At 44.4% G+C, this 26,342-nt stretch overlaps 8 protein-coding genes across 8 annotated transcripts; 4 read left to right on the top strand and 4 right to left on the bottom strand.

Annotated features, from left to right (window-relative positions):
* Positions 1 to 562: 562 nt before the first annotated feature.
* LAJ45_04442 (uncharacterized protein) lies at positions 563 to 2,055 on the bottom strand (the record flags this gene model as incomplete). The annotated part of the gene is made up of 5 exons (XM_046114022.1): positions 563 to 940; positions 1,010 to 1,081; positions 1,361 to 1,484; positions 1,545 to 1,647; positions 1,725 to 2,055. The coding sequence occupies 5 exons, from the start codon at positions 2,053 to 2,055 to the stop codon at positions 563 to 565; spliced, it is 1,008 nt and encodes a 335-aa protein (XP_045972544.1).
* A 381-nt stretch (positions 2,056 to 2,436) lies between these two features.
* On the top strand, positions 2,437 to 4,060 carry LAJ45_04441 (uncharacterized protein; the record flags this gene model as incomplete). Its single annotated transcript, XM_046114021.1, has 6 exons — positions 2,437 to 2,719; positions 2,810 to 2,991; positions 3,057 to 3,169; positions 3,332 to 3,822; positions 3,873 to 3,879; positions 4,033 to 4,060. 6 exons carry the CDS (start codon positions 2,437 to 2,439, stop codon positions 4,058 to 4,060), a joined length of 1,104 nt encoding a protein of 367 aa, XP_045972543.1.
* Positions 4,061 to 6,386: 2,326 nt separating this feature from the next.
* On the bottom strand, positions 6,387 to 7,572 carry LAJ45_04440 (uncharacterized protein; the record flags this gene model as incomplete). The annotated part of the gene is made up of 7 exons (XM_046114020.1): positions 6,460 to 6,472; positions 6,541 to 6,546; positions 6,617 to 6,802; positions 6,857 to 6,982; positions 7,187 to 7,200; positions 7,301 to 7,446; positions 7,512 to 7,572. 7 exons carry the CDS (start codon positions 7,570 to 7,572, stop codon positions 6,460 to 6,462), a joined length of 552 nt encoding a protein of 183 aa, XP_045972542.1.
* Positions 7,573 to 10,079: 2,507 nt separating this feature from the next.
* Positions 10,080 to 11,493, top strand: LAJ45_04439 (uncharacterized protein; the record flags this gene model as incomplete). The annotated part of the gene is made up of 2 exons (XM_046114019.1): positions 10,080 to 10,273; positions 10,332 to 11,493. The coding sequence occupies 2 exons, from the start codon at positions 10,080 to 10,082 to the stop codon at positions 11,491 to 11,493; spliced, it is 1,356 nt and encodes a 451-aa protein (XP_045972541.1).
* Positions 11,494 to 13,095: 1,602 nt separating this feature from the next.
* On the top strand, positions 13,096 to 14,052 carry LAJ45_04438 (uncharacterized protein; the record flags this gene model as incomplete). Its single annotated transcript, XM_046114018.1, has 3 exons — positions 13,096 to 13,240; positions 13,313 to 13,781; positions 14,013 to 14,052. The coding sequence occupies 3 exons, from the start codon at positions 13,096 to 13,098 to the stop codon at positions 14,050 to 14,052; spliced, it is 654 nt and encodes a 217-aa protein (XP_045972540.1).
* A 532-nt stretch (positions 14,053 to 14,584) lies between these two features.
* Positions 14,585 to 15,437, bottom strand: LAJ45_04437 (uncharacterized protein; the record flags this gene model as incomplete). Its single annotated transcript, XM_046114017.1, has 4 exons — positions 14,585 to 14,796; positions 14,927 to 15,068; positions 15,139 to 15,267; positions 15,336 to 15,437. The coding sequence occupies 4 exons, from the start codon at positions 15,435 to 15,437 to the stop codon at positions 14,585 to 14,587; spliced, it is 585 nt and encodes a 194-aa protein (XP_045972539.1).
* A 3,637-nt stretch (positions 15,438 to 19,074) lies between these two features.
* Positions 19,075 to 20,025, bottom strand: LAJ45_04436 (uncharacterized protein; the record flags this gene model as incomplete). The annotated part of the gene is made up of 5 exons (XM_046114016.1): positions 19,075 to 19,278; positions 19,332 to 19,406; positions 19,457 to 19,501; positions 19,569 to 19,703; positions 19,753 to 20,025. 5 exons carry the CDS (start codon positions 20,023 to 20,025, stop codon positions 19,075 to 19,077), a joined length of 732 nt encoding a protein of 243 aa, XP_045972538.1.
* Positions 20,026 to 20,428: 403 nt separating this feature from the next.
* LAJ45_04435 (uncharacterized protein) lies at positions 20,429 to 25,221 on the top strand (the record flags this gene model as incomplete). The annotated part of the gene is made up of 5 exons (XM_046114015.1): positions 20,429 to 20,860; positions 20,921 to 21,350; positions 21,400 to 22,199; positions 22,253 to 22,483; positions 22,531 to 25,221. The coding sequence occupies 5 exons, from the start codon at positions 20,429 to 20,431 to the stop codon at positions 25,219 to 25,221; spliced, it is 4,584 nt and encodes a 1,527-aa protein (XP_045972537.1).
* Between the last annotated feature and the right edge of the window lie 1,121 nt (positions 25,222 to 26,342).

The raw sequence follows: 26,342 nt of genomic DNA, 5'->3' as shown, positions 1-26,342 counted from the left end.
ACTCTACGTGCGCACATACACACTACATGTATGTCGTTATTGGACGAAATATCCAAAGCAATGAAACAAGGCCCCAAGTCATTGACCATAATAACTGCATAAGCCACGATCCACACGAACAGGGATTAGAAAGGCTTGACTAAGACATTCATCACTCAAGGATTGCTACATGTACTATTTACAAACACTTCGTTTTCTCATAAACACGTCCACACACATGAATCTACACCTATCTTTATTACAAAGATATAAAATAACAGAAAAGATGGAGCACAGTCCCTAGAAGTAGTAATGAAAAGAAGTGGAGGAAAATCTGAGGACGATTAACGATAGAAACCGAAAAACCCATCCATAGGAAAGAAGGGACACCATTCTGTATAATATACGAGAACTGCAAAGTCCATAGCAGAAAAGGTATCAAAGTAAAACCTATAGTTGCCCGGCAGAAAAAAAGTTCGCGCCAGGGACTCCGTTGTGTGGATATTTGCTCTCTTCTACAGAAAATGTAGCTGACCCAAACAAATCGTCATGCTATCAGTCGCAACTCTTCGCCTCCTTCGCACTATGGTTTTGATGAAGTAGCATCGTCAACATCTGTCTCTTGTTTTTTATCGTCTCCTCTTTCGCTTGCGCCCCCGCCCGGTGGTATATCTGGGATTGATTCTCCGCGTTTTCCCTTGAGCATTCGTACTATAGGTTTTACGCCTATTTCAGGCACAGATTCGGGCCCTTTATCCTGAACTTTGGGTTCCTGGATAACGCGCTTCTGATCAACTGCCTTTACCCCGCCAACCTGTTTATCGATAAAGTTCCGCTGTTGCTCAACCGTTCTCCTCCGAATTTCTTCTGAGGACTGAATAGCCTCCTGAACAGTTCCCTTAGAAGTCGGATCCTCCACTAGGGTCGTCTTTCCACCAAGAGGGTGAAATTGCGGTGGGATCTTCGGCGTAACAGACTTTAGCTGCCTTCTTTTTTTCCCTACGTATCGAATATGCGTCTTGTGGAATACCAAGCTCCCCAAGGTCTCCGGGTCAAAGCTAGCAATGATGTCTATACCCACCACCAAATTGTTGCCGGAGACCTGCACAATCCCATCAATCACAACATGGCCTCTCGGTGGGGGTGGCGGTTTCAATGTTCTCTGGAGAATCCTGTGGGTAACACCCAGGCTTTGTTTGACAGTGGTCGTACCCATTACCACCAAATCGCCCATTGAATCCACTGTTTTCCCACTGGCTTTTAGAGTTTGTAGCCAGCCTAATGTGGCCTGTGCGGAAAGATAGAGAGAGTTGAATACCCATGAGGGGTAAAGGGTAGTGGAGAGACGGTGCATTGTGTTTTGGGGAACGGGGCGCGATACCCATTCATATTTTAAATTTGAAAGGCGGAGGGGATGTGACGCCCCTTCGCTTTGGTCCGAAGAATCTCGCTCTGCGGGTGATATAAGTAATCCTTTCCGTATGTATTCCGGGGGCGGGCCAATTCTAGCAATTGATTCGTGTAAGTTCAAATCTGAGGAAATAGGAGGAGACTGTATGGCTCACGGGTAGTGATAATATAGTATCGATCCTTCGGCTTTCACATCGCCTCCAAATTTGGACCTATTATTGGCTTCAAGATTCTTCACTAGGATTTCTATTACCTTTGCTGTACCCCGGGTTAGCTGGCTAAAGAACTTGACTCAACATAGAGCTCGACCTCCAAAACGGGAAGTGGGCACTTACCTCTGGCAGCTAGTGCCTTTTTTGTATCTTTGTTGAATTTTAAAAATGCCTGAAACTCGGGATCCGTAAGTTCATATCTCCTCCTAGGTCCCTCCTCTAAAAATCCTAGAGGTATAAATAACGGTTCTTCCCATCCACTACCGAATGTTTGTAATAAGGTGTTTGCCGCAATATGACAGCCGCTCAAGAGTAGTAAACCCCGAAAGAGGCCGTTAAATCTCTTGTCTTGGGGAACGAACCGAACCCGGTAGAGCTTATATTTATCCGACTGCGCGGAGATTCTGACTGGAATCCGAGAGTGGGAAAGGAAATTCCTAATGTTTCTGAACATGACGGCCTGATGAAGCGGCGTATGCCGCCGGAATAAGTGCCCAACGAGCGATTTGAAGTCGCCGATAGAAATCAATAATAGACCTCCCCGAACCCACAAATCCAGGGAAAAATATGCAGTTGGGATGACTGTCGAAAGAAATGAGTGGCGATATTGCGTAGAAGGTGGGGAAGAAATTATTACAAGGCAGGGCGCAGAGTTCACAAGTCCCACTAATGTAATTAGGAGTGCGCCGAGTATGCGTATACGCGGGTACAGTGTTGCTTAAGGGAGCCGCAACCTTCAACACCAAGATGATGTTCTATTCCCTCATCATCAATACTCTAACACCTTTACTCCCTAGGCCTGCTTTTGATTGACTTAATATTACCACCAACGAAAATGTGGCTTCTTACAGGTCTCGCGGCTTCCAGTCTTGTAACTCTTGCTGCATCCAAGTTAAATAACGTCGCCGCCCACCTATCGCCTCAAGAGACACGACTCCTATTAGTGGAGCGTCTAGGTGTCTCTAGATTCCATGAATTGAACCTCCAAGGGACAAACGTTCGTAAGACATACCCAGATATGTCTCTCTTTGAAGAAAGAGAGGCGACGGGCATGTTCATAGAAAGCCCACGGAAAGGGAACTTTATTCTTTCATTGGCAGGCATGATAGACAATCAATGTACGCGATCACACATTCATAACGGGATATGCGACTTTTAGCGCGGTTTAGGACGATTTTTATATCATATCTGACAATTTTGTCGTATAGTGGACCCTGAACTATCTTCAACCATTATTATTGACGGCTCATCAAACCCAAATGAAGACACACCTACAGCCTCATCCGTCGCGAATCTACTCTCATGCCTTGCTACCGAAAAGGCCGAGCTTTCTGGGCTTCACAAAAATACTTTCTCAGACGGTCTGTGTGTATCTATTCCCAAACTAGAGGTAAAACTATGGACACATTAATTATCCTTTTATGCGTAATTAACTCAAACTGTTCTTTTTCCCAGGAACTTGCAAGGTTCGAAGCTGTGCTCAACAAAGATGGTTTTCCAACAAGACTACCTGAAGACCTTCAGCAACTTACATCGACTCTCGACCCGACTGAAGAGTCTCAATCAAGGTTTCTTGCCGAATTTACTATGATCCGAAGGTTTATGGAGGTTGTTCTTCCTGGCTTGCCCGAAGATGGAATGGCTTACTGCCATGCTCCCCAGTTGGATGCCTTTATCGCTGCAAAGGGTACCAAATCCGCCGAGGCTAAGGTAGCAGAGGCACTCTATAGTTACCTACTCCGACACACTCCATCATCCATAAAAAGCACTATTCTCCTCCTACCCCAATCTAGTGAAGCTTCACACGCTAAACGGGAGGAGAAGCCTCTTTCCATCATCCAACCCTCACCAAGCTCTAGCTCCAGTCTCGACTCTAACTTCGACACCACACCCAATTCAGCAAAACAAATTCTTGGTTCTGGCCTCATTGCGCGCTGCCATTCTACAAAAGATGCCTGTGAATCGTCTACCGCCAACTGCTCTGGTCGTGGTACCTGTACTAAGGCCATTCAAGCGGGTTCCAATTCTTGCTGGACTTGTTCATGTAATCCACCTGTTCGCAAAGATGGTGTTAAAACAACTACATGGGCAGGAGCTGCATGCCAGAAAAAGGATATCAGTGTTCCATTCAATATGTTTTTGGTGTTTGGCATTGTCATTACCTTCGTTCTTATTGCCGCTATCAACCTGCTATACGGCATTGGGGATGAACCGCTACCGAGTGTGTTGAGTGCTGGTGTTGTGCCGGCTAAACATAATTAGTTTTTCCAGGACTTTTGTAAGTTTAAAGATGGATCTATAATTCTTAAGTTTCTTCGTTTTTCTTTGCGTTTGATGTTAGGAATGGCTTGTTTGGGAAACATCGTTGGAATATTTTGCTTTTTTGTGTATTTTGTCTCTTTTCCTGACTGCTTTTCCCGCTGCAATTTAGCGAGTCAGGACCTCAGTTGCTAGAATGAAAACCAGAAATACGAGTGAAAAGGTGTTTCAGGTACTGAGATTTGGCTGGCGATTTTCTGATCGGGAAGGTGGTGGAACCCCCTTCAGAAGCTGTATTGTGTATTATGAATATTATATCCCGTCTCAATGTAGTTTGCTATGATAGGTATCCAAAGCTCAACGCTAGTACTACTTATCTTATTAAAAAAAAAGGCAACTTAATCATTGACACAACAGAGTTCTTGATCAATAAAGCCCCGGTTATATTAGATTTCCTAATAATATAAGAACGTCGTTTGAGGGCGCTGCATCCTTTAAGTATCTATTTTGGACGCGTTAGTTTTTTAAAAAGTTTGTTGGGACAGTAAATCAGGTTTTACGTGTATATGTTCCGTCCCAGTCACGAGTATATCACGTTGGCCAACAGGCCGTTCTGTGCCTATTCACCAATGCTTCCTGAGATTTGACAAACGGTCACTGATCTTCTGTCCAGATGTACCAAACTCGACTAATTAACTCCCAAAAGCCATCACCTAACAGCTAAGAAACTCAAAGAACACATTCTACCTACATTTATATAATTATATGCCCTTGCCCTTGATATATATACCACTGTCCTGGGGCTACGTAGGTAAATAAATGTTTCTTTAACAAATTGCTAATTAACTAGGGCCAACGCCTTTCTGCTGGAAAGGCTGAGAATTATATAGCAGACGAAACTTTCCAGTTCACGAACTGGGCGCCCAGTTCAAAACTTTACTACTACTAGTAGTGAACGTTATTAAGCAAGATAGTCGCACAGAATTTGTAATACAGTTTAAACGCGCGAATTAGACGCCCGAAGGAAAACATAGCGTTAGCGTTCGTGAAATTATGTACAATCATGGACTTCGTCTAGCTAGCTTTTGTTTTCTTCTAGTCTACATCATCATCAATACACGCTCCTGTTGGTATCGTCGACGAAGAAGAGATAGTTCACAACAGCCGGCCAACAACGTTGATATTAAGAAACTCGCCTATAGAGTTTAACTTCCATAATATTGCTCTTGGCCGATCACTAGCCCCGGTATCCACTTCTAGAAATATGTGCCTTTATAAGTTGGCCCGACTTTGTTAAAAAAGATATATTCTACATAATCCACCCTATGCATCCAATCATATCATCGCCATCTAGATGGGATCTCGGGATGGGGTTATCTAATGAGAGGCGAATGATCAAGATCATATCCTGTTTGGACGGACGTGATATATATAATACTGTAGTATATGATCAATTGATATATCGATCTGTTGCATGGCATTGACTACATGTATGTATACATGCTCTGAAATAAAACTATCCTAATATTACAAAGATACCCGGATAGGATTGCAATATTATTAGGTAGAGAAAATGCTAAGATTGTTGACTGGTATACTAAGTATAAATCTTAAGGTAATATGGTAACGAATTATCTCCCACAATATGGCATGTGCACTCCAGAGGTATTCAGATTTTTGAAAATTTCAGTGCCATATATATATAAGCGGCGTTGTAATGCAGCGTTATAAAGACACATATTTCTAGAAGTGAATACCCCTAATAAATAAACTAACAAATCTAACTATAACAGCATCCAGTTATCGATCACTCGAAGCATATTAATTTATAATGAATTAAACAAAAAAAAAAAAAAAAAAAAACTCGGAGTATATCACATGTGCATCACACCGAGTGATCCCTCATGAAACAAAGACCAATCAGATATCACGGGATTTTGGCTTAGCTCCTCCTATTGTTGGTAATATGTAATTGATTTCTGTTAAACTATATGTTTGTAGACTCTAAAATTTAATAATGCTGCACTCACCTCCACTATGAAAGCTAGTTGTAAAACTTTCGGTGAAAACCATCATAATCATGTCTTTTCTTTACTCCTTTAGAACGGCCAGTCGCAGTAAGACACTTACGCGATACATAGTTTTATGTATAGGCTAGCTATAATTATATGTTAATTTGAATTTAGACACAACTAATCTTCAGACCTTCGAATTGAGGCATCCAGTCCATGTGCCTCCTACAAGCTTTAGGGGAATAATTAAAATGAGAAATAGGTACATGGCAAGCCTCAACTACATGTAGCCAGTCTAGTGAATGTGATTTAGAGACAGAGGGGCGAACTGTGGGCATTGAGAAGGGCTTCGAAGTTCTCTACTGCGGTTTGCAACTCGAAATTAGGCCCAAAGGCCCGCGCCGACCAAGATCTGGATAAATCCTTAATTCAATTCAAATTAAAATCCTCCTTTGATATTAAAACCACGAAAGATCTTTTATTCATGCTCCTTATTTACTAGATCACGCATCAGCTATTGCGACTGGGACCGGGGCCAAGCCTGGCCCTTGTCGGTCCGGCTGCAGATCTTCTTTAGTACTTTAGAATCACGGCTTAATACTTTTCGGGATTAGCTCACGAGTCAAAGCTTGTTCCTAGTGGGATAGAGGCTTTAAGGTAACCGTTACCCGCGACTAGTATTTTCAAAATTGACGGCTGGCCTAAAATCCAAGGGCTTATTGGCTTATACTGCGCATCCCTTACATCTCTCCACACTGGCTAATCACTACATCCGTCGTAGGCCGGTCCAATATCACTCTAACGTTCTCTACCTTCCGGACCACGTCCATCCCATCGATAACTTTCCCGAATGCAACGTATTTCCCATCCAAGAACGGGGCTGGCTTGGATGTTATAAAAAACTGACAGCCGTTTGTATTTGGTCCAGAACTAAGTGGCCCGTGTTAGTTGATTATTGGAGTTTTGAGGGTTTCTTCCACGCACTTTGCCATAGCAAGAATTCCAGGAACATCATGTTTAACCTGAAACCCCTCATCAGGAAACCGATCCGAGCCGTAGATCGACGCAGCCCCGGAGCCATCATTGTTCAGAAAATCTCCACCTTGGATCCTGTGGGCAGTTAGCTACATGTAGATATCAGTGTAATGTTCGAATCATGTGATTGTTAGAATCAATCATTGACATGGCTGAGCCGATTGTGGTAGCTACTATATGCATAGCTAGTAGGTTGAGAATAAGAACGCGAATATCTGTATCATAGCCCGCCTTGCCCTGCTAACCATATCGTATGAGGGGAAATTATATCATCCATACATGAAGTCTTTAATCTATAATCGTTAGCCCAACCCAACGGTCACTGTGGTTTCTCGCGCTTTTGTGTTGTTCGATAGATATAGATATGTACTCAATCGCATTCGGGTTCCTTACCACACGATGAAACTTGGAGCCCTTGTACCCCAGGGGTCTTCCTCCACGGCCTTTAGTTTCTCCTGTACAGAATTGTCTGAAATTCTCTGTAGTCTTGGGAACGATATCCTGGAATAGCTCCATCTTGATCCTACCGAGTGGCTCACCTAGTATTCGTCAATTCGAGTGTACAGCTAGAAAAGGAGAAGGAGGAACTAGGGAGAAGGCTTACCGCCAATGGCGATGTCAAAAAAGACAACAGGATTCGGTGATGTTGCTGGTGTGGCTGCCATTTTGAGTAAGCAGCAGCTCAGAATAGTTGAACGTTGGAGTTGTGGTTATTCTTTGAGATGAGGCTCGGCGGACGTCAATAAACAACAAGGGGCACCTAAGCACGTGATATGGCACAAATTTCCCTGTCAAATCGATGATGAATGTGGATGCCGACCTCACGTTGTCTGCTTGCCCTTGTGTCATATGCTTGATTTAATTCAGAAAATAAAGACGTAGGTGCATGTATTTTGTATCTTGACAAAACCTTTAGTTCTGCTTTCCGTGCTCACCTCAGACCCTTCTCGTAATACGCAAAACCTCTACGATGTGTACTTTTATGCAGGGCAAAGCGAACTACATGTAGCCCTATGTACCTAGGTACCCCAACTCAAAACCCTAATTATCTAATTAGCCGTTGGGAATCTGCACCAATCAGGTTATTGGAAATTGAGCCAGAGCCTTTTTCGCATATTATTCTTCGCTTGCGGTAAAACAAGCTGCTATATACCGGGCGAAACCTAGTATATTCCTTTCAGCCAATGACTGTTGATCGTTTTTTACGGTGCGCGACTGACAGGTCTGCGCGAGTGAGTGTTCACGCGCGGTACATCTTTCTATTATATACTGGATTAACGATTTTTTTCTGAACTCCTTACAGTCTGATTGGTCGACAGTGAAAGGGTAGTTTAGTAAGCACGACACATCAAAATACTGAGCGCACGACGATCATGAGCGGACCGAAGGTCCCCATAATTGTAGAAGGGGAGGTGGAGGGGGCCAAAGGCCCCCATTGAAGGCATTCTACATACACTTAATACCCATAATACAAAGTACAACTCGCGGTCGCGATTTGGCACACCCCTAGTACTGCATGTACGTACTTTCTGCATATATTACTATTCGTGGAGTTTGCTCGGTCAGTACAAGCAAAGATTCTACTAGTACGCTAGTAATAGTAGAGTATATGTAAAGTACATATGTACTCTACATGTATGTATACGTATTCACATTGCGGAGTCTAGGATTACTTGTAGACTCTCACTTCTACATGTTTTATATTTTAAGGTTTTACATCTTTTAGATCTATGGAACAATAAATAATAACTCGTGAATCTTTGCGGCTCAATTTCCTGTAACCTGACCGGTGCAGATTCCCCAATCGGCCAGACAATTAGAATTTGGGGTTTTCGCAAAGTTGAGAGACCGTCCTCGTTACAGTCATTTCTGGGTCAACGGCGAGCCTGGTTTAATAGCGAATGTGCTAGTACTCGTAGCTTTATAGCGTTTCCGAACACGACCAATATTGCATGACATACAAAAAGGTGGATTTGGCGCTTTTTCGTATGTCATGCAATATTGGTCGTGTTCGGAAACGCTATAAAGCTACGAGTAGAAGCCAACAAAAGCCGGGTTCACGACTGTAAAGTACAATACCTTATCTGATATCACGTGATGGGGACAGGGTTGATTTGTATGAGAGATCACCGCACCTGGAGTAGAGTAGTACGCATTGGATCTGAACGCTCTCGAATTGGGTATTTATGGCTGAAAATAGATCAAATCCCAGACCAAGATGCAACCTTGCAGCTGACCCGGCCTTAGCTTGCACACTTGATGTGACATGTGGTTGGTCAGAGGGGTTGTTGTTCTTGGATTAGAAAATTAGGTGTGCATTACTCTGGGGAGCCACGGCTCAAAGAGATGGTTTTGACTTGATTGATCGCTCAATGCCCAGTATTCAACGAGAAGTGACAAGGGATCGAAACTCTACATACTCTAGATACATGTATGTATCCACCCCACACCTCCCCATTTAACGCATGAAGTTTGGAGTGGGAAGTGTAAGATAGATTTCGGACTTCACTTCGTGATATCGTCCATCTGTCTACATCCTTCATCCCCCCCCAAGCAAACAGACGCGATTTTGGGTTCACACTCGTAATCATAGCCCACCACACCATACTGTTACTGTTACATACTGTTGTCACGTCGGGTATTCGCTGCCTGCTGCTGCTGGCTGTTTCCAACAAGACCTCATCATCATCTTCTACATTCGGCGGCTGGGAAGGCTGAATCCATCCATTCATCCACCGCCCAGAAACCTGAATAAGAAGAAAACCCCGTTCCATCTCGAGATATATTCACCACGAGTCACCCGCCCTTTATTGTTTTTGTATGTATCCTACCTGCTTCTACTCCGATCTCCCCAAAATCACACCATAGACACCTGCTTGGTTATCGGCTCTTTATTCTTTATTTTTTTCCTTTCTTTATATTTTGTTAATTGTAATTTTTTTTTGATCCTTTTCAATAAGTCGCTGGCCCCCACAAAGAGGTTCTGTTTTCTCTCCTTCACCACCTCCACCACCTCCTCTCCCTCTAATCACCTAATCACCTAAATCAACTACTCACCTGTTGGTTGCATTTTGGCACGTCAGCCTCATATGAGAGCCTAAAACGACTAAAACAACCCAACTCCCCGCCATCCTCCTAAGATTCTCATCGCTCCCTTAATCACCTCGATACGATGTCGTCAACAAGCTCGTTAACGAGCAATTTCATGGGTACCATTACATCCGCCCTCACTACCCCCACCACTACTCCAACACCCATTAACAATAACGGTGGTGGTGGTGGTGGTGGTGGCGGCGGCGGACCCACAAATTCGCCCTTACTCTTCTTTGTTGCTCTGGGATTTGGGGTTGTATTTACAAATCTTTGGTAGGTTTCTGTTTCTGTGGGTGCAGCGCGCCACGGCCAACCGAGTTCGTGAATCTAGGATTATCGTCGGCGTCAAATACTGCTTCCGCTACAATGCCCGTCAACGTGCCCGCGCGAATGGTGAGGAGGAGCCCGTCGACCTACAAACCATGCCCCGGCCGCATCGGCGACGCAGAGAAAAGAAACTTATGACCACCGATGAGGTTAACGAACGGTTCCCGTCACTTAAATACAAAACTTGGCGTGCACATCGGGAACGAATGGGACTTCCATCAGAGGGAGGTATTAAAACAGCTCCAAACAGCAGACCTGTAAGCATAAAGCAAGTAGAGGCCGCTATATCCCCGGTTGAAGGCACTTCAACCCAGTCCGCAAACGCAAACCCCGCGCTACTCAAGGAAGTTTTGGCCTCCGCAGAAGCAGCCCCTCCTGTTCCTCCCGCATTAATAAAAGAACAATCTGCAGGTAGCTCAGTCTTACCCAACGCAGATACATCAGCAGACGAAAATAAACGCTTGTCCGAGATCTCTGATGTTGATCCGAAACATAATACCGACGATATTGAGGAAGATGATGACCACCATGTTAATCCTGAACTCCTCAATAATGTCGGCGACGCTTGTGCAATTTGTTTAGACACCATCGACGACGACGATGAAATCCGTGGGCTCACCTGCGGCCACGCATTTCATGCACAATGTATCGATCCTTGGCTTACTAGTCGGCGTGCATGCTGTCCGTTGTGTAAAGCGGACTATTACACCCCGAAACCTAGGCCGGAGGGGGAACCAAACGATGATTCGAGAAGGTCAAGGAGACAAAATACAGAGAGGGAACCGGTAGCAGCCCCTCCAGATGCATACATAGGGCCGCCATTCCATAGACGGATGTTGTTCAGCCCGGGGAGGTTTATGGCACCATATTATGGGAGTGAAGGGCGAACGGGTCGAAACAGTGATGGTAATGGCGATAATCGCGGCAGGGGCATGGCTCCAACATCTGCCCAGAACAGACTAGAAGAAACCGGGGATAGGAGGAATCGGTGGTTAAGGAATCCATTTAGCGGTGTATCTTTACCATCTATCAGGAGAGGTCGGGGTGAACCAACACCAAGGGATTTGGAGGCTGGTGAGGTAGCAGTTCCGAGTAGAACGGTCACTCCAAGCGTGCAAGGACCCACACCCGCAGCTACACCAGCGCCTTTACCGGAGACACATTGATATTAAAACTTAAGTGCCACGTTGCTAATGAGGGATGATATATCATCCTGTTTTTTCTTTCCTTTTTTTCTTTTCCTTCTTTTTTATTTATTTATTATGTGTGTGAAGGTGTTGGCGTTCGTTTTTTGTTTTTTTGTTTGGCTGTATAGGGCGCTGTCTTCATTCTATATTTCTCCATTCCATTATCTTTTTTTCTGGGGTATTTGTCTCCTCATTGATGGAAAACCAGACCGTGCAGCATCAACAGTAGTGTCCCACCCATTACCTTGATTCGGTCCGGGGCTTGTTAAGAAGTGATTAATGACATTCTACTGCGGGCTTGACGTTTCTTTCTGGCCCCAAAGTCTCTACCTACAAAACCGAAATCTTTGGGTGAGATCTATCTACGGGAGGGAACCATGCAGCACCTCTTAGCTACAAAGCTTGGCTTCGATACCACATTTTTTTCTTTCCCTTTCTATTCATTTCATTTATTGTTTCGGGCACTTCTTTACACACAATAGGGAAAGGTGAATGGCTAGGGTGTTTGGTCTCAGCTTCATTTTTCTCTATTTTCATTTTTCATTTTTTTCTTTTCCATAGGTGTATGGTTTATTTGTCTGGGAGGCGTGTTCAAGGTAAACTGAAATATCTTGCGGCTTCTTCTCGCGTCTTTTACACGCGGCTTTATACTGCTTGATTTATGATGGATCGTCTTATGCATATCTTCACTGGGCGGGCAGGGGAAAGGAAAGTTTTAAATGATTCGGGTGCTAAGTTTGATACTCCCGATCATGAATACATGTAGTGTTCAATCATAAAAAGATTTGCTTGATATAAGTACATACATGTAGTACTTACCTACATGTATGTAAGTACTCTACGTATACATTGTATTGTAAGTCATATAATATCATCCACTAGAGATACATGTACTTGTAACTAATGCCCTTGGGTCTACATCCCTTCGTGTGTTTTCACGACCAGGCGCTAATGGCTGCTTTTACTTGTTAATAAACCTAACCCTCATTCCGTGAGCCTTTTGCTGTAAAGTCACCTTCTGTGACACCTCCTATACCTTTTTCAGGTGTCTCCACAGTCCATAGGTAGCTAGAGTTCCCGAATATCACCACGCCGTCGCGGGCCTAATATGTCTCCGATTTTGCTCTGACGAACGAAGGGATATACTCGCGACCAGCAACAAGAACCCGAAAATGCACGTCCTAATCTGCAATTTCCATTGGAGTAGAAGTCAAAAATACACCAAAGACTTGCAGCTGCATATTCGGGTTCTTGTTGCTGGCCGCGAGTACAATATGTACTATACATGTAGTTCTAGGTACCTACATAGAGTAGCGCCCCATGTACACATGTAGGTATGTAGGTACATGTAGGTATTGCATGGATGTATCGAGTGCATTCCATAAGCTTCCAGACCGCACCACCCCGTCGAGTTTAAAATTCCTACGATGTCATAAGTAAAGATTATTCCTACCCACAACTCCCATCTACCTCAGTATATCCAAGTTGCTCCTACCTAGCGACGCAGGTCACCAATTGCAAAAACATAATAACTAGCATCCAGCATCCAGCATCCAGCATCCCGAATGCCATAGCATGACAATGGACTGGACTGCAAACCCATGCACGGGGCGGAAACGACCCCCAGGCGACGACAACGACCTCCAGGCTGAACAGCCGCTCTCCAAGAAGCTCGCGATGCTCAGCATCCACCTTGAGAAGAAGCATCACAGCAACCTGGCTCGAGGTACTATTACCACCGCCACTGGCTATCTTATCTACCCCGATGGCACGCTAAGAATATCGAACGATATAACAGCGCAGTTACACAAGACTGCTCCAGTCACTACTATTACCCGCGCGCAACAGGATGACGATAGTATGGAGGTCGATAATGACAACTCAAATGTGGTGTTTGTGCATAACCTTGATGACGAGCTCTCGAGCGACGAGGACGAGGATACGAAGGGAATCGTGTTCCTTCCGGATATCGAGAAGAAGCTCACAAGGGTACCATATGATATTGCACGGGGAAGTAGCGGCGGCGGCGGCGAGATGCGGCAACCGCAAAAGGCCGGGACGAGTACGGCATTGGTACTCTATACGGTGCCGACATCGCTTACGGTGTCGGCGGAGCAGGACGACGTGAAAAGGGCCATCGTTGAAGCCCGGGAAAGAATACGGAAGAAGCAGGCGGAAGAAACAAGGGCAAATGTGAATATAAATAGTGAGGTGATAGATGGTGGGGCATTTGAGTGTGAGAGGGACCCTGATGCGATGGATATCGAGTAGGGGACACTCTCTTCAGGATGATTTTTTCGAAAAGTTCCCTTCTTTTCCCACCAGTTTTCCTTTTCTTTTTAGGCGTTTTATAATGGTGTCTGGTTCTTTAATTTGCTTGTCTACAACGTTTTTATTTTTTTAATTTAATAATCCGAGCGACCGGACTGATCGGATTGATCAATTGGTTTGTAAAACAGGAAATAAGGTCTCGAGTGAGCTAACGATAGTGAACGCAGTACTACATGCCCGTTGAGTTGCAACAATGACCAAGCATGATATGTGGAAAGAAATGTACGCAGTCAGAAAAAAAAAGAAAAAAAAGAAACCGCTGCAGATATATCACAACCCTCCGTACGCGTTCCTCCCCAGTCAAAGTAGTACCTATTCCTCTGAGAAATCCAGTCCCGGAAAAATAAAAAGCAGGTTGTCACGACCTGCCAAGAAACAAAGAAAGAGAGACGGGGAAGTTCTAGCTGGTCCATATGCGCTCAAACAAAAAAGAAGAAAAAGGCAATAAAAATTGAAATCGAAAAAAGAAGCTAATATCAGAACCAAGGTGGGGTGTAAAATAAACAATAAAATGCAATGAAAAAAAAGCCAATAAACAAAGATCAACACCGCCTCCAAGCCCCATTTCCTGCCATCCATATCAAATGCACCAAACCGAAAAGAAAGAAAAATCTCAGCCAAATAAGCCCTCCCATCACCTCTCCCTTAATTCCTGGTGCTGTTTCGTATGTTACCCTCCAGCTCCAGGTGAGGTTTCAACCATTTCCAAGCTAGCGGTCTACTTCGATGTCATTTCATCTTATTGCGTGTGCTGCCCATGATACACAGGAGCACCCACAGGTGGGGGATAAGTTGGCCCTCCACTGCTGCTCCCTTCACCGGCGCTGCTATTGTAGTACGGGTTCTGGCTCTGCATCTGGTTCGCGGGATGTTGAGAGGGATCGACTTTTGATGCGCCGATTGGTGGACCGCCGGTGTAGACCGGGGGCTGGGCGTAGTTGGGGTTGTAAGCTGCACGCAAGCAAGCAACATTAGTTAGCGTCACCTTATATCAACCACACATTCAACCATAACCACTACAAGTTGAAGTTGGACCACAATATCAACTACCCCTCTAATCTCAACCCCACGCAAATCATACCTGGTGGCGGAACAGTGTGCATGGAGTAGTCGGTCTCTTGTTGCCGCTGATGCTGCTGCTGGTGCTGGTAAAAGCTGAACTGCTGCTCTGGCTGCTGGAGTTGTGGCTCCCATTGTGCTCTGCGGTGACGGGCTACTAGCCACTATTAACAATATAGGCGTCAGTATTGCTCATGCGAACCCACGCACGAACTGGATATGGGAGAAACGTACTCTGTGGTATGGCAGTGGTGCGTTCCCAGCTTTCATCCTCCGGTCCGCGTGGAGCCACATCCCCATGATTATCAGGAAGGCGAGGATCAGTATACCAAACAAAACGCCGTATTTGATATTCCGTGCCTCCTATAGGTACGAATGTATACACTATGATCAGTATACTGTGTATCAATGAGAGAGGAGAAAAAGCGTACGTCGCTCCAGTACCAGTTACTACCAGGCCAATTATCGCCGTCATCCCATTCATCGGCACGCTTTGAGAATTTTGATCGTGGTGGAATGGGTATAATGGTCATCTCGAAATATATTGGGATAAGCGGACAAATCGAAGCGAAACGAGGGACTTAAAGGAGGAGAAGAAAGAAGAAAAGAAAAATCACTAAAGTCGAGAAAAAAAAAATAATGAACGATAGTAAATGTTAAAGGAGAAGAGGTACGGTGAGTGATCGGATATCGATTCGATTGTAAACTAGTTTAGAAAAAGGGAAAAAGGGAAGGGAAAAAAAGAAAAGAAATACAACACAATGACAAAGATGCCAGAAACAACGAACAAGAAAACGATGTCAGCTTAAGTTGCCCTGATGCAATTCTGCAGCACGCATACAAAGTCTAGGTATGTATTTTTTGAGGCACGAACAACTGGTTTTGAAGACGTGGGAGTGCCCTCGGCAATTAGGAAAAACGGGTTGTGGCTTGGGAGGTAGAGTAGCTTGGGCATCTCTTGGAACTTATTTAAAGATCATGGCAATCTGGGAGTCCCTGACTTGGTACCTAGCTCGAGTAGGTAGAGTACAGGGGGTTTTGCTTTCCTTGACGAAATTCTTGGGAGTCTCTATACCGCCGGATCACTAACTTGGGAAAATCTGGGCCAATCGAAAAGCGAAAGGGGACGTGGGGATTCTCTTGAGAACAGTTACATCACAGGTAAAGTACCCTACATGTACCTGCTAGTCTACATGTAAGTAATGAAGAGCAACATGTAGTTATGAGGGTTCATAACCAGCTAACTACATGTACGGCACCGTACACAAATATGCCCCTATCTACATGTAGGCTTAATGCCAAGACTTAAAAACCTGGAAATACCTAATCGGCCACGCGTCTCAGCCTCCTTCTCATATCGATCGAGCAACAGCAGGTTTGTAACAGGTGTAGATATTACACGCCTATAGCCAAGAAGTTGGCATTTGTATCTATCTGCGCGCGCCTGTATGTAAATTACATACATAACTGTCTCAACAGTAATGTTGCGATAATCGGCATCCGGAAACATCACTAATTAGTACATGTACGTAGAGTACTCTACTCTACATAGCTGTAACCCAAGGGAAACTCGTCTCACGCGGAAGGGTGCGTTTCGCATGTTGCGGCTGTTTCGGAGTTGTAAGACTACTCGTACCTATGCCTTGGGTGCAACGTCCCGAAATCCGAGAACGGGAATCGGTGAGCCCTTCGGTCTGTTGTATCGATAGCAACAGGATCGTAGCTAACTCAATTGATCAAGCGGGGTTTGCGCACCGGGAGTTTGGCACCGGGGATGCTGTGTGACAAGTCTGCATAGAATAGTACATACATGTAGGCTCGTACTTACTCTAGTACTCTCTCTAGAGTACATGAACCTGTTGCGGGGGTTATCGCGGTATTCAGAGATCTAAGATACAACCCTTTGGTGTCCGGATCCCCTGCCACACAAAACTGACGAAGGTTGAATGAGGAATAGTGGGGCGGATCGCCACAAGGCACGAGTGACTGATCATGATAGAACGGTCGACGCCCCCAATTAACAACGGATTCATCCATTTATTCACGGTCTAAACAACTAATTGGCTTTATGATACTAGAAATATAGTCATGATACATTGGGACTAGTACCGTGCACGCTCGTTTGTATGGGATTGCTAAGCCTGCCCAAAGTTAAAGGTTTGGCTCATTAAATTGATGCAGTTGAAAAATCCGAACCTCCCAATGACCTAGCGGTATTGAGGTACGGTTTCCCAGCTAGTCACAAACACTGACTATTGAAATTGGCCAATCGGATAGCCCATAATGGGTCAATTGATAATAGTTAGTAATAGAAGGATTACAGTACGTTGTAACCGGCTTCTAATATATGCCTCTTCTCAAGTATGTACATATATTGATCATCAACATCTGGCCATGGGTGAACATGAGTGGCCGGGTATCCGGGTACGGTGAGCGATACTGGAGGCGTCTATAAAAGAACTTATTATATTAATAATATGGGATATTACAAGTTTTGTAATTGTGTAAATGTACGCAACGGGCTATATGGAACGCTTAGGTCTGTTTTTTCTTTCTTTTCTTTTTTACAAATCCTTGAGGTTTTGTGGTCTCCTCCTCATGATGTTTACTAGCGGTGCTATTTAATCTGTCCCATTACTATAAACTCAAATTTGGGGCATCACTTGGGGGAAGCTACATAGCCCAAACTACATGTAGCCTAAGCAGTACCAAGGATTCGGGATTTGATTAGTCTCGTGCCCAGCCTGTGTTTGCTTTTGTTGCACGCAGTGCGACAACAAAACAGTCTGGGAACGAAGCTATGGTGACTAATGGAAGCATGTGCATGTAGCTTAGGAAAGTGCTACATGTTACGATGTACTAGTATATATATAGCTTCAATGTTTATAACTTTATTCAGCGAGGGACTAGGGGCCACGCTTTCTCTTCTAGCTCTTCTCCTCGATCGCGAGCTCATGATCACGAATAGAATCATCTAATTACATGTATGTAATACAAGTCCGGTAGCTAATATGGTATAGATACATGTATAGCTACATGTAGTGAATATACATGTAACGGTAACATAATTTCCGATTAACTAGTTTGATAAACAATAAAAGATTTGACCTTGTGGATGATACCAAATGTGGAGATATATGTATCGAATTAAGTCGATTTAGGATTTGTGTATATATGTTCCGTCCCAGTCGATGTCGCAAATATTACATGTAGTGATTATTGGCCAATGGGCTATCATTGGTGGGTGACCTCTTATATTTTTCATTTACAGGACAGTTTTCTATATCAATCCCACACATCCCGGTAGAAATTTACCAACCAGACAGAAGATCAGTGACTGTTTATCAAGTCCCAGGAAACATTAATTAATAACCAATATTTGCTGACAGACGGCAAGTTAAACAATTGGCCAACCGGTTGGCCAATGTGATACTCGTGACTGGGACGGAACATACAGTATCAGAAATAGGATGAATCTGATATCGCATTAGTACAGCATTGCGCGAGAATGCCGTTTTATCCCCGTGCTTTAACGAAGTATGCGGTAGTGTTATATACCATAGTTCTATGGCATTGCCAAATACTATAGTAGTAGTCCCACCCACATTTCTGTTACTGTATGTATATGTATTTCCTGAGAGATGGCACTACATGGTGTCAGACTTCGAGGACAGACAAGAACAGAAGTGAACGAGAACGAAGCACCTTGAATATATTTTGAGCCTCGCCTCGGGCGCTCCATGTACTACTCTGACGTAAATGCGCCCAATTGTATGTAGCTTTAGTTTTGTTTTAATTCAAACTACGGGGGATACGAGTGATGCTCTGTGACTGGATTTACTGTGATGGCAATCTTGCTCGCACATCATGGGAAATCACTCGTTAACAAATCATAGTCCGTAAAATCATAACAAGATTTCTGGGTCATATATATCCCCTCGCTTTGCTATTTCTTATGTGCGACATATATTTCTTATGAGGAAGCCGTTCTATCCTCGATATTTTATATGTAGTTAGCTGCCAAGACTTTCCTCCTATCGGTATATGACGAAAAAGTATTTAGTGTTTTAATATATACTTGGGGGGAGCAGGTTGATACTAGCTCTGTAGATCTTTCGTACTTTTTTAAAGGTTGAAGGCAAGTATATAACTAATTGAAATTGAAAGTGATTACAGAAAGTTGCCTGAAGAAAACCGATCTCCAAACTGTGCAGCTCTTTGCAACATTTCCTTCTTTTGCTGATGCCCAACCTTGCGGCCTCCAGCGATATCCTTCTCACGATCGAAGGCTCGAGCGCTTGGATTATCCTCTTTCTCACGTATACTCCCCGATGATTTGTGTTGATCGTATAGAGACCTATTCCGGTTTTTTTCCTAAAATATTATAAGGATTCGTTAGGTGCAAGATATAGATCTAGAGCACTCACATTATACTCTTTGATTCTACGGGCAGTTTCTTCAGCCTCAGCAGCGCTGATACTTGGCTTCTTTGTATTATCTCCCTGGGTTGCAGGCTTTCTAATCCCCATGACCTCGTCATTGAGTCGTTTACGGCGTTCTTCTGGCGATTCTGTCCATAAAGAATTATCTCTACCAGCTTTTTGGGGCGCTTTAGCTCCTTTCCCGCTCTGAAACTTTCGATTTTTTAATTTTGTTGGGTCAACCTTTGATGCCCAATCCTCTGACTTCGGTGGTACCAACATCCACTCGTCGCGCTTCGGCTTAGAATCGTCCGCTTTGGTAGCTTGGGCCTCTGCGAACATTGCTAAACGCCGTTGCGCCGCGAGTTCTTGATCTACCTTATATAAGTTAGCTCGAAATTACATGAGACAGAAAGAAATTATTTACCTCCGTACCAGCGCCTGGTGGTAGAGCCGGTCCTATATCGTCGTCACTACTGCTATCATTATTATCATCATCGTCGGGATATCCAGAGGATCGTTCATTGAGGGGTGCTGGAGGTGGCGCTGGACCAACTGTCCGCCTTTTCTTGCTATCTGGGTCCTCCGTTGGTGGTGATTTTGAAGCGGCAGCAGCAGCAGCAGCAGCTTCCTCAGCCTTCCGTTTTCGCTTGGCAAGAATATGGGGTGGAATTGCAGGGCCGACAAGATCTCCTTCCATTGTTGATGGTAGTTGTTGTTTGGGCAGCTTATGTTGTTGGTATTAAAGCTTGGTCGCTAGAGCTCGTAGAAAGAAGAGTCCACAACACAACACAATTGCTAGGGCTGGTATATATGTTAGCCTATCATAGGTATATCTCAGAACAATGGCAACGTCGCACAGCTGCAGTGCGGTTTCAAAGTTGCTTGGAACTTCGCACAACTGTTCATAGGGCCATCACACGGTTATTTACCTAGGAGGACTTGCTCTTTGGATTTCAAGATAGCTACAACCTTGAACTCACTCACGCTGGACTGGTATTATTTTATCGGCATCTGCGACAGTAACAGTAGGGGAAGCCTTCAGCCTCCTCAGGATTGAAGCTTTGGGTTTGAGAAATGAGAATTGAGCATAGGCCCCACCGATGAGCTTGAGACCAGATGAGAGCTCAGAGCTCGCAAATGATAATCATGCAGGAAGTAATCAGAACCTACAGACCGAAACTGCAGAAACAGTACAAGAGCACGAGGATTGGCATACAATGGGAATGAATGGGAATAAGGACACAGGCGGGGATGTAGGAGAGCGGGGAGAGGGGAAAGAGGAAGCGTCGATCGGGACAGCAGCAACGACATCAAGGGTGCTGGAATATTTGCAAGAAGCAAGGAAGGAAAGTGGAGGATTAGAATCAGCGAATGTCTCTGTATTCCACTCATACAAGAATTCTGATGGGGAAGAGATAGAACAAGAGGGTTCACATACCGATTCCCAAGATTCACATTTGCCTCACGCAACAAATGGACGAAATAGTCCTGCCCCGTCTTTCTCTAACCCTGACGATACACCTTCGGTACATGTGAGTTCTTTTAGGATTTTATTACTTGTTTACATGTATTTCTGACTTTCACGATCTCAGGGTTCTGTGGCATCTTCACGCACCAGTAGTGCATTTGGATCCAGATTCTCACCCTCACCCTCACTACGACCGTTTGATAGGAGATTTCAATCTCGCTTGCAACCTGGGACTCCGACGTTGTCTCAATCACCTCGTGCTCTTTCACCAGCTCTTCTTAGTCCACATTCGAGATCCTCTTCATCGGGTAGCCAAGCAGAGAATATTACTTTTGGAGCATTGGATGAAGGATCAGCACCATGGGATGTTGTTCGGTGGACTAAGCTCAAAAAGATCAAGAATCAACTCTTTTCAGAAGCCGGAAAACGTAGTTTTGGTACCCCCACATGTATTACCGTTTCTGCAACTATTGCTGTAGGAACTTCTAAGGGTAGCATTTTAATTTTCGACTATAATCAAACTCTTCAATCTATAATAGGGCCTGGAACGCAAGGTACGATTTCTCCTCAATGTAATAAACAAGACAAACCTGATAGAAGTAGCTGTCGAATGTGGTCCTATAACTGGCATGGCTATCTCTGCGGATCATACCACGATTGCAGGAGGCCATTCTTCTGGACATATTTTCACTTGGGAACTATCTAAACCTAGTCAACCATTCCTACAGATCCCTCCACTGCCATTATCCCAACTTGAAAATCGAAAAGCAGATGGTCATGTCGAAGGTGTCTCAGTGCTCCATCTTGGATTTCTCGGGACACGACACACGGCTTTAGTTTCTGGGGATGATAGAGGAATGGGGTTTTCACATTTGGCTACTAGGGGGTTAGGGATAGTCAGAAGGGTGGTGAAAACAACTAGGATTTTGGGGCGATATCCCCTGGATATTGCACCCACCGGGCGTCCTCGAAAGCCTAGTTCAGTCCTTGGGTTTTCCGCCCTACCCTTAGGAAACTCTCCACAAAAAACAGACACAATGGGGCTTGTGGCCTTATTAACACCCTATCTTCTCGTCGTGGTTTCTACAACGCCCATTGCTCAAACGCAACACAAAGCTGCAAGACCGAAGGAGGTTGCGGCCGATTCTGCTCTTTCAGGCTGCCTAGCCTGGTATCCTTTCACGAAACTAAAACAGGCTGCCATAGCTCCGGATGCAACACACCCATCGTCGAATGCACGATTAGTATATAGCTGGTCGAATGTTTTGACATTATTGGAGCTCTCAATTGTTGAGTCCGAGGAAAAGGAGGATCCAAATCGTCCCCCTGTTTTAGAATTCCGACCTAAAAGTCGATTTCGGTGTGACGAAGCTATTGTAGCCGTACAGTGGATTAATCGCCAGGTTTGCGTTCTCAATATGTAAAGATTTGGGTTGCCCTTCTAACTTGAATCTAGATAATCGCTGTCTTGACAGTTACGCAACGATTAATAATACTGGAAGATATTGCATTGCGGGTTACAGAAACATTTGATTTGATGCCCAAGCAAATTCTTCATCTAGATGCTTTCTCCACACAACTCGGGCCTTTAGTTGACCGAATGGACGATGAAAGCTCGATGCATCCACACGTAGCAGACGCCTTCTATAATAGTTTCAAAACCTATAAAGGGAGAATGTTTCTTCTGGTACGTCTCTTCCAACCTTTTACCTGCCAAAGCTAACCCAAATTCAGGGTCAGTACGATTTGTTTGTTGGTGCGCTTTCTAACTGGGCTGATCGACTTCTTGCAATGATGGAGGTCGGAGACTTTATCGGCGCTATTCGTCTTGCTACAACATACTATATTGGAGAAACTACAAAGTTGACGATTGGTTTGCCCGAGGATTCTGGCTTGCGCCACCCAATAGTGCGAGAAAGGCTTTTGGAGATGATGTCTGCTTCTTTGCGATATGCTTTTGGCAAAAACCGAAAGTCATCGCAAACCGAGCCTTTAGGGAATGATCAATTACAGGACCTTGCTACTGTTTGCTTTGATGCTTGTTTGGCAATGGGTGCTACAGACTTTTTGTTTGAAGAGGCCTTTGACCATTTCGAACAAGGCTCTGTTCAGGGCATTTTCCTTGAAACGCTCGAACCACACATTCTAGAAGGTCGAATCCGGTCTGTCCCTCCGACAGTTGTTAAGGCGCTTATCAAACACTACACATCCCTCGAACTGGATAGTCGATTAGAAGAAATTATTTGTCACATGGACACAAGGACACTAGACATTGACCAGGTCACAACCCTTTGCAAAAGACATAATCTCTATGATGCAATGATTTATGTCTGGAATCGGGCTCTCGGCGATTACATTACTCCTATGATAGATCTTCTCTCTCTGTTAGCACCATTACTAAGGAACGGCGTGGACGAAAACGAGGATTCAATTTACGCCGTTAATGCACTTAAAATATTCCCTTACCTTTCCTATACCCTTACTGGACGAGTTTATCCTACCGGAGAAGAGCTTACTGAGCCCGAAGCTTCAAATGCTAAAGCGGCTATCTATCATTTCCTTTTCTTAGGAAAAGCAATTAAATGGCCAAAACATATGAATAAACCATTCCTTACATCGCACAACTCTGCTATTGAACCGTCTTACCCATATCTTCGACTTATCCTTCAATTTGATGCATCAAGTTTTCTAAGCGCCCTGAATGAAGCATTTGAGGATCCCTTCTTGAACGATTCGCCTAAGTCTCTGAGTAACAGCGGGATAACAGGCTTATCAGAAGAACGGATATTCTGCATACATTCAGTAGACCGACAAAGCATCGTTCAAATACTTTTAGAAGTCATGAGCCCCACAGATTTCCCTCCACAGGATACAATATATCTCGATATGTTCATTGGGCGAAATCTGCCGAAATACACTCAATTCATACTTTTATCAGGAAGTGCTTTGCGCCGTGTTATTGTCGGTCTTTGTAACTACCCCGGAGAAGATATTGCCGATGACTGTCAACTCAGCGTTGAGTACTTACTCACTGTATACCATCCCCCTGATATCGACGACCTTGTTGAGCTTTTTATAAATGCGAAGTTTTATCGAGTCCTGAAGTCAATATTCCGCTCTGAGAAGCGCTACGCGAGACTGATCAAAGCTTATTTCGAAGACCAGGAATCACAGGAAACGGTTTTTGATTGCATTGGAGACTATCTACGACCTCACAGTGGTCTCAACGAACGCCAGTTTAAAGAGGTCCGAGTTGTCATTGAGCAGAATGCACGGCAACTGATCGATATTGATTGTATTCGAACAGCACTTGTTGTCAATACCTACGTTCCCGAGATCCATGGGGTTCTCCTTGACTCGATTGAAGATCGCACTCATGATCAGTTCCTGTACCTCCGTACGATCCTTGAGCCACAGGACGTGAACGAAGACCATGGCAACAAAAGGCCAGCAGCAATGTCAAATCTCTCATTCGTAGAGATATATATTAGGTTAATGTGCGAATTCGATCCCGATCACTTGTCTGATTTTGTCGGCGGGTTACAATCAGGCGATCTTCGCCTTGAGAAGGTCTTACCGGCGCTGGAGGATAATGGGGTTATGGATGCGGCGGTTTTATTGATGGCTAGAGAAGGTCAAATTCGGAACGCTATGAACCGATTGATAGCTCACTTTGACACGTTGGAGACAGCTTTGAGCGGTATACTCAGCGCGACTGTACATGTACATGGGTCGCAGTCGGGTGCAGGCGCAGCAACAGAGACTCTACAATCACTGCAGAAGTATGCCCAAGTTGGTGTCTGGCTTTGTCGGGGTCAGATGAAGACCGGAAAACGAATGATAAAGGCCTCTAGAGCAAAAAGGAGGTCAGATGAAGAGCCTTTGAGTGCAGAGGAGATTCTATGGCTAGATCTAGTGGATGTTGTGGTACGCATTGCAAAGAATTGCACCTCAATTCTGAACAGACCTTCTGCGGACGGGATGATAAGCCTTGATATTGAAGTCAATGGCTCAGCCGATCATCGCTCAACTGAAATCGATAAAGGAAAAGTTATACAATCTCTTCGCTTGTTTGTCCAAGACACATTTTCAGCGCTCCTGGCGGCCACATCAAGCTCACAAACTGTATCTTTTCTTCACATTCTTAGAGCTTTCCTCTCCCGCGCTTCAATGGCTTCACCTTCGCTCTCAGAACTTCGCAGCGTTCTTGGCGGCATTTTCGAGGCATATTTATATGAGGAGCAGATCTTATCACTCGCGAATCGATTACTTGAAAAAGACCTATTTGTTCATGTTGATGAGGCTGCCACATTACGCCAGAAAGGATGGCGCCCAATATCACAAACATGTGAAGCCTGTGGTAAAAGAGTGTGGGCCATGGTGCGGCGGGTGGTATCTACACCGCTTGGGAGAAGCAGCGAGTAGGAAATCTTAAGCGTGTAGAGAAGTTACGCGAGGAGCGAAGGCTAATGGCCGAGGGACCATTATCTGCTGTTGCGCGGGGGAAGAGTCGGGCAAAAATAAGTGATATTGGTGAAATGAGGGGAGAAAGCTATAATGATACTCGTGGTGACGGAGACGAGTTTAGAGATCGAGGGGAGGAGGAGGCTGGAGAGCTTGTGTTGTTTAACTGTCGGCATATTTTTCACAGGAGGTGTCTGGATAATCTGCAGGAGCAACACTCCCTAGATAATGACTGGGCATTTCGGTGTATTATCTGTGGGCATGCTGGGAAGAGCAGACAATAACGAGGATGATGGGTTTTGAACAAAATATCATGGAGCGTGTGCAATTGGATTTCTTTTCTTGCTTGAATGAGGGGGATTTTTGTCTTTTTGCTAATCTCTGGACTATTGGTATTATAGATGAGAACTCTTCATGTATCTACATGGATTCATCAATTGTAATTTGTATATGTGGTGATAATGATTATTCTAACGATGATGATGATGACAGTGGGTTTAGGTAAGGTAGGCATGCACTTATCTGTATAAATTTACATTGGGAAATATCTACGTTCAAGTGAAGATACGGACTTAAACCATATCCCTTCGCGTGCTTTCACGGCCGGGAGCTAGTAGGCAAGTTTTACCCGTTAGTAAGCCTATCCCCCACTCCGGGAACCTCAGCTTCTGTGACCCCTCCTATACCTATTTTGGTGTCTCCACAGTCTATAGGTAGCTAGGTTTTCTGAATATCACCACGCTGTCGTGGGCCTAATGTATCTCTCTTTTTGCTGCGAGGAACGAAGGGATTGCACAAAGAATACAGTAATATAACGAATTCCTAGGTACATCTTCATTACATACTACATGACGCATTGACGGGAATACCATACCCGGGCGTTCATTTTTGCACTTTAGTTGTATGTAGTAAAATTACATCTATATACATGCTGATGATATGTACAGCGGTGGATAATACATGTAAGTCATCAGATGGAACGCCACCAAAATACGTGTTTGCAGGCAAAATTGTGGCTAGGTCGTCCGATGATTTATTAGCCACCGCTGTACATACAATAGTATTAATTGTTTATACATGTA

This window comes from Morchella importuna, assembly GCF_003444635.1.
Source record: "Morchella importuna strain M04M26 chromosome Unknown Morimp01GS011, whole genome shotgun sequence".
Taxonomy (NCBI): domain Eukaryota; kingdom Fungi; phylum Ascomycota; class Pezizomycetes; order Pezizales; family Morchellaceae; genus Morchella; species Morchella importuna.
Note: the sequence above shows the minus strand (reverse complement) of the source record. Positions and strands in the feature narration are given on the sequence as shown.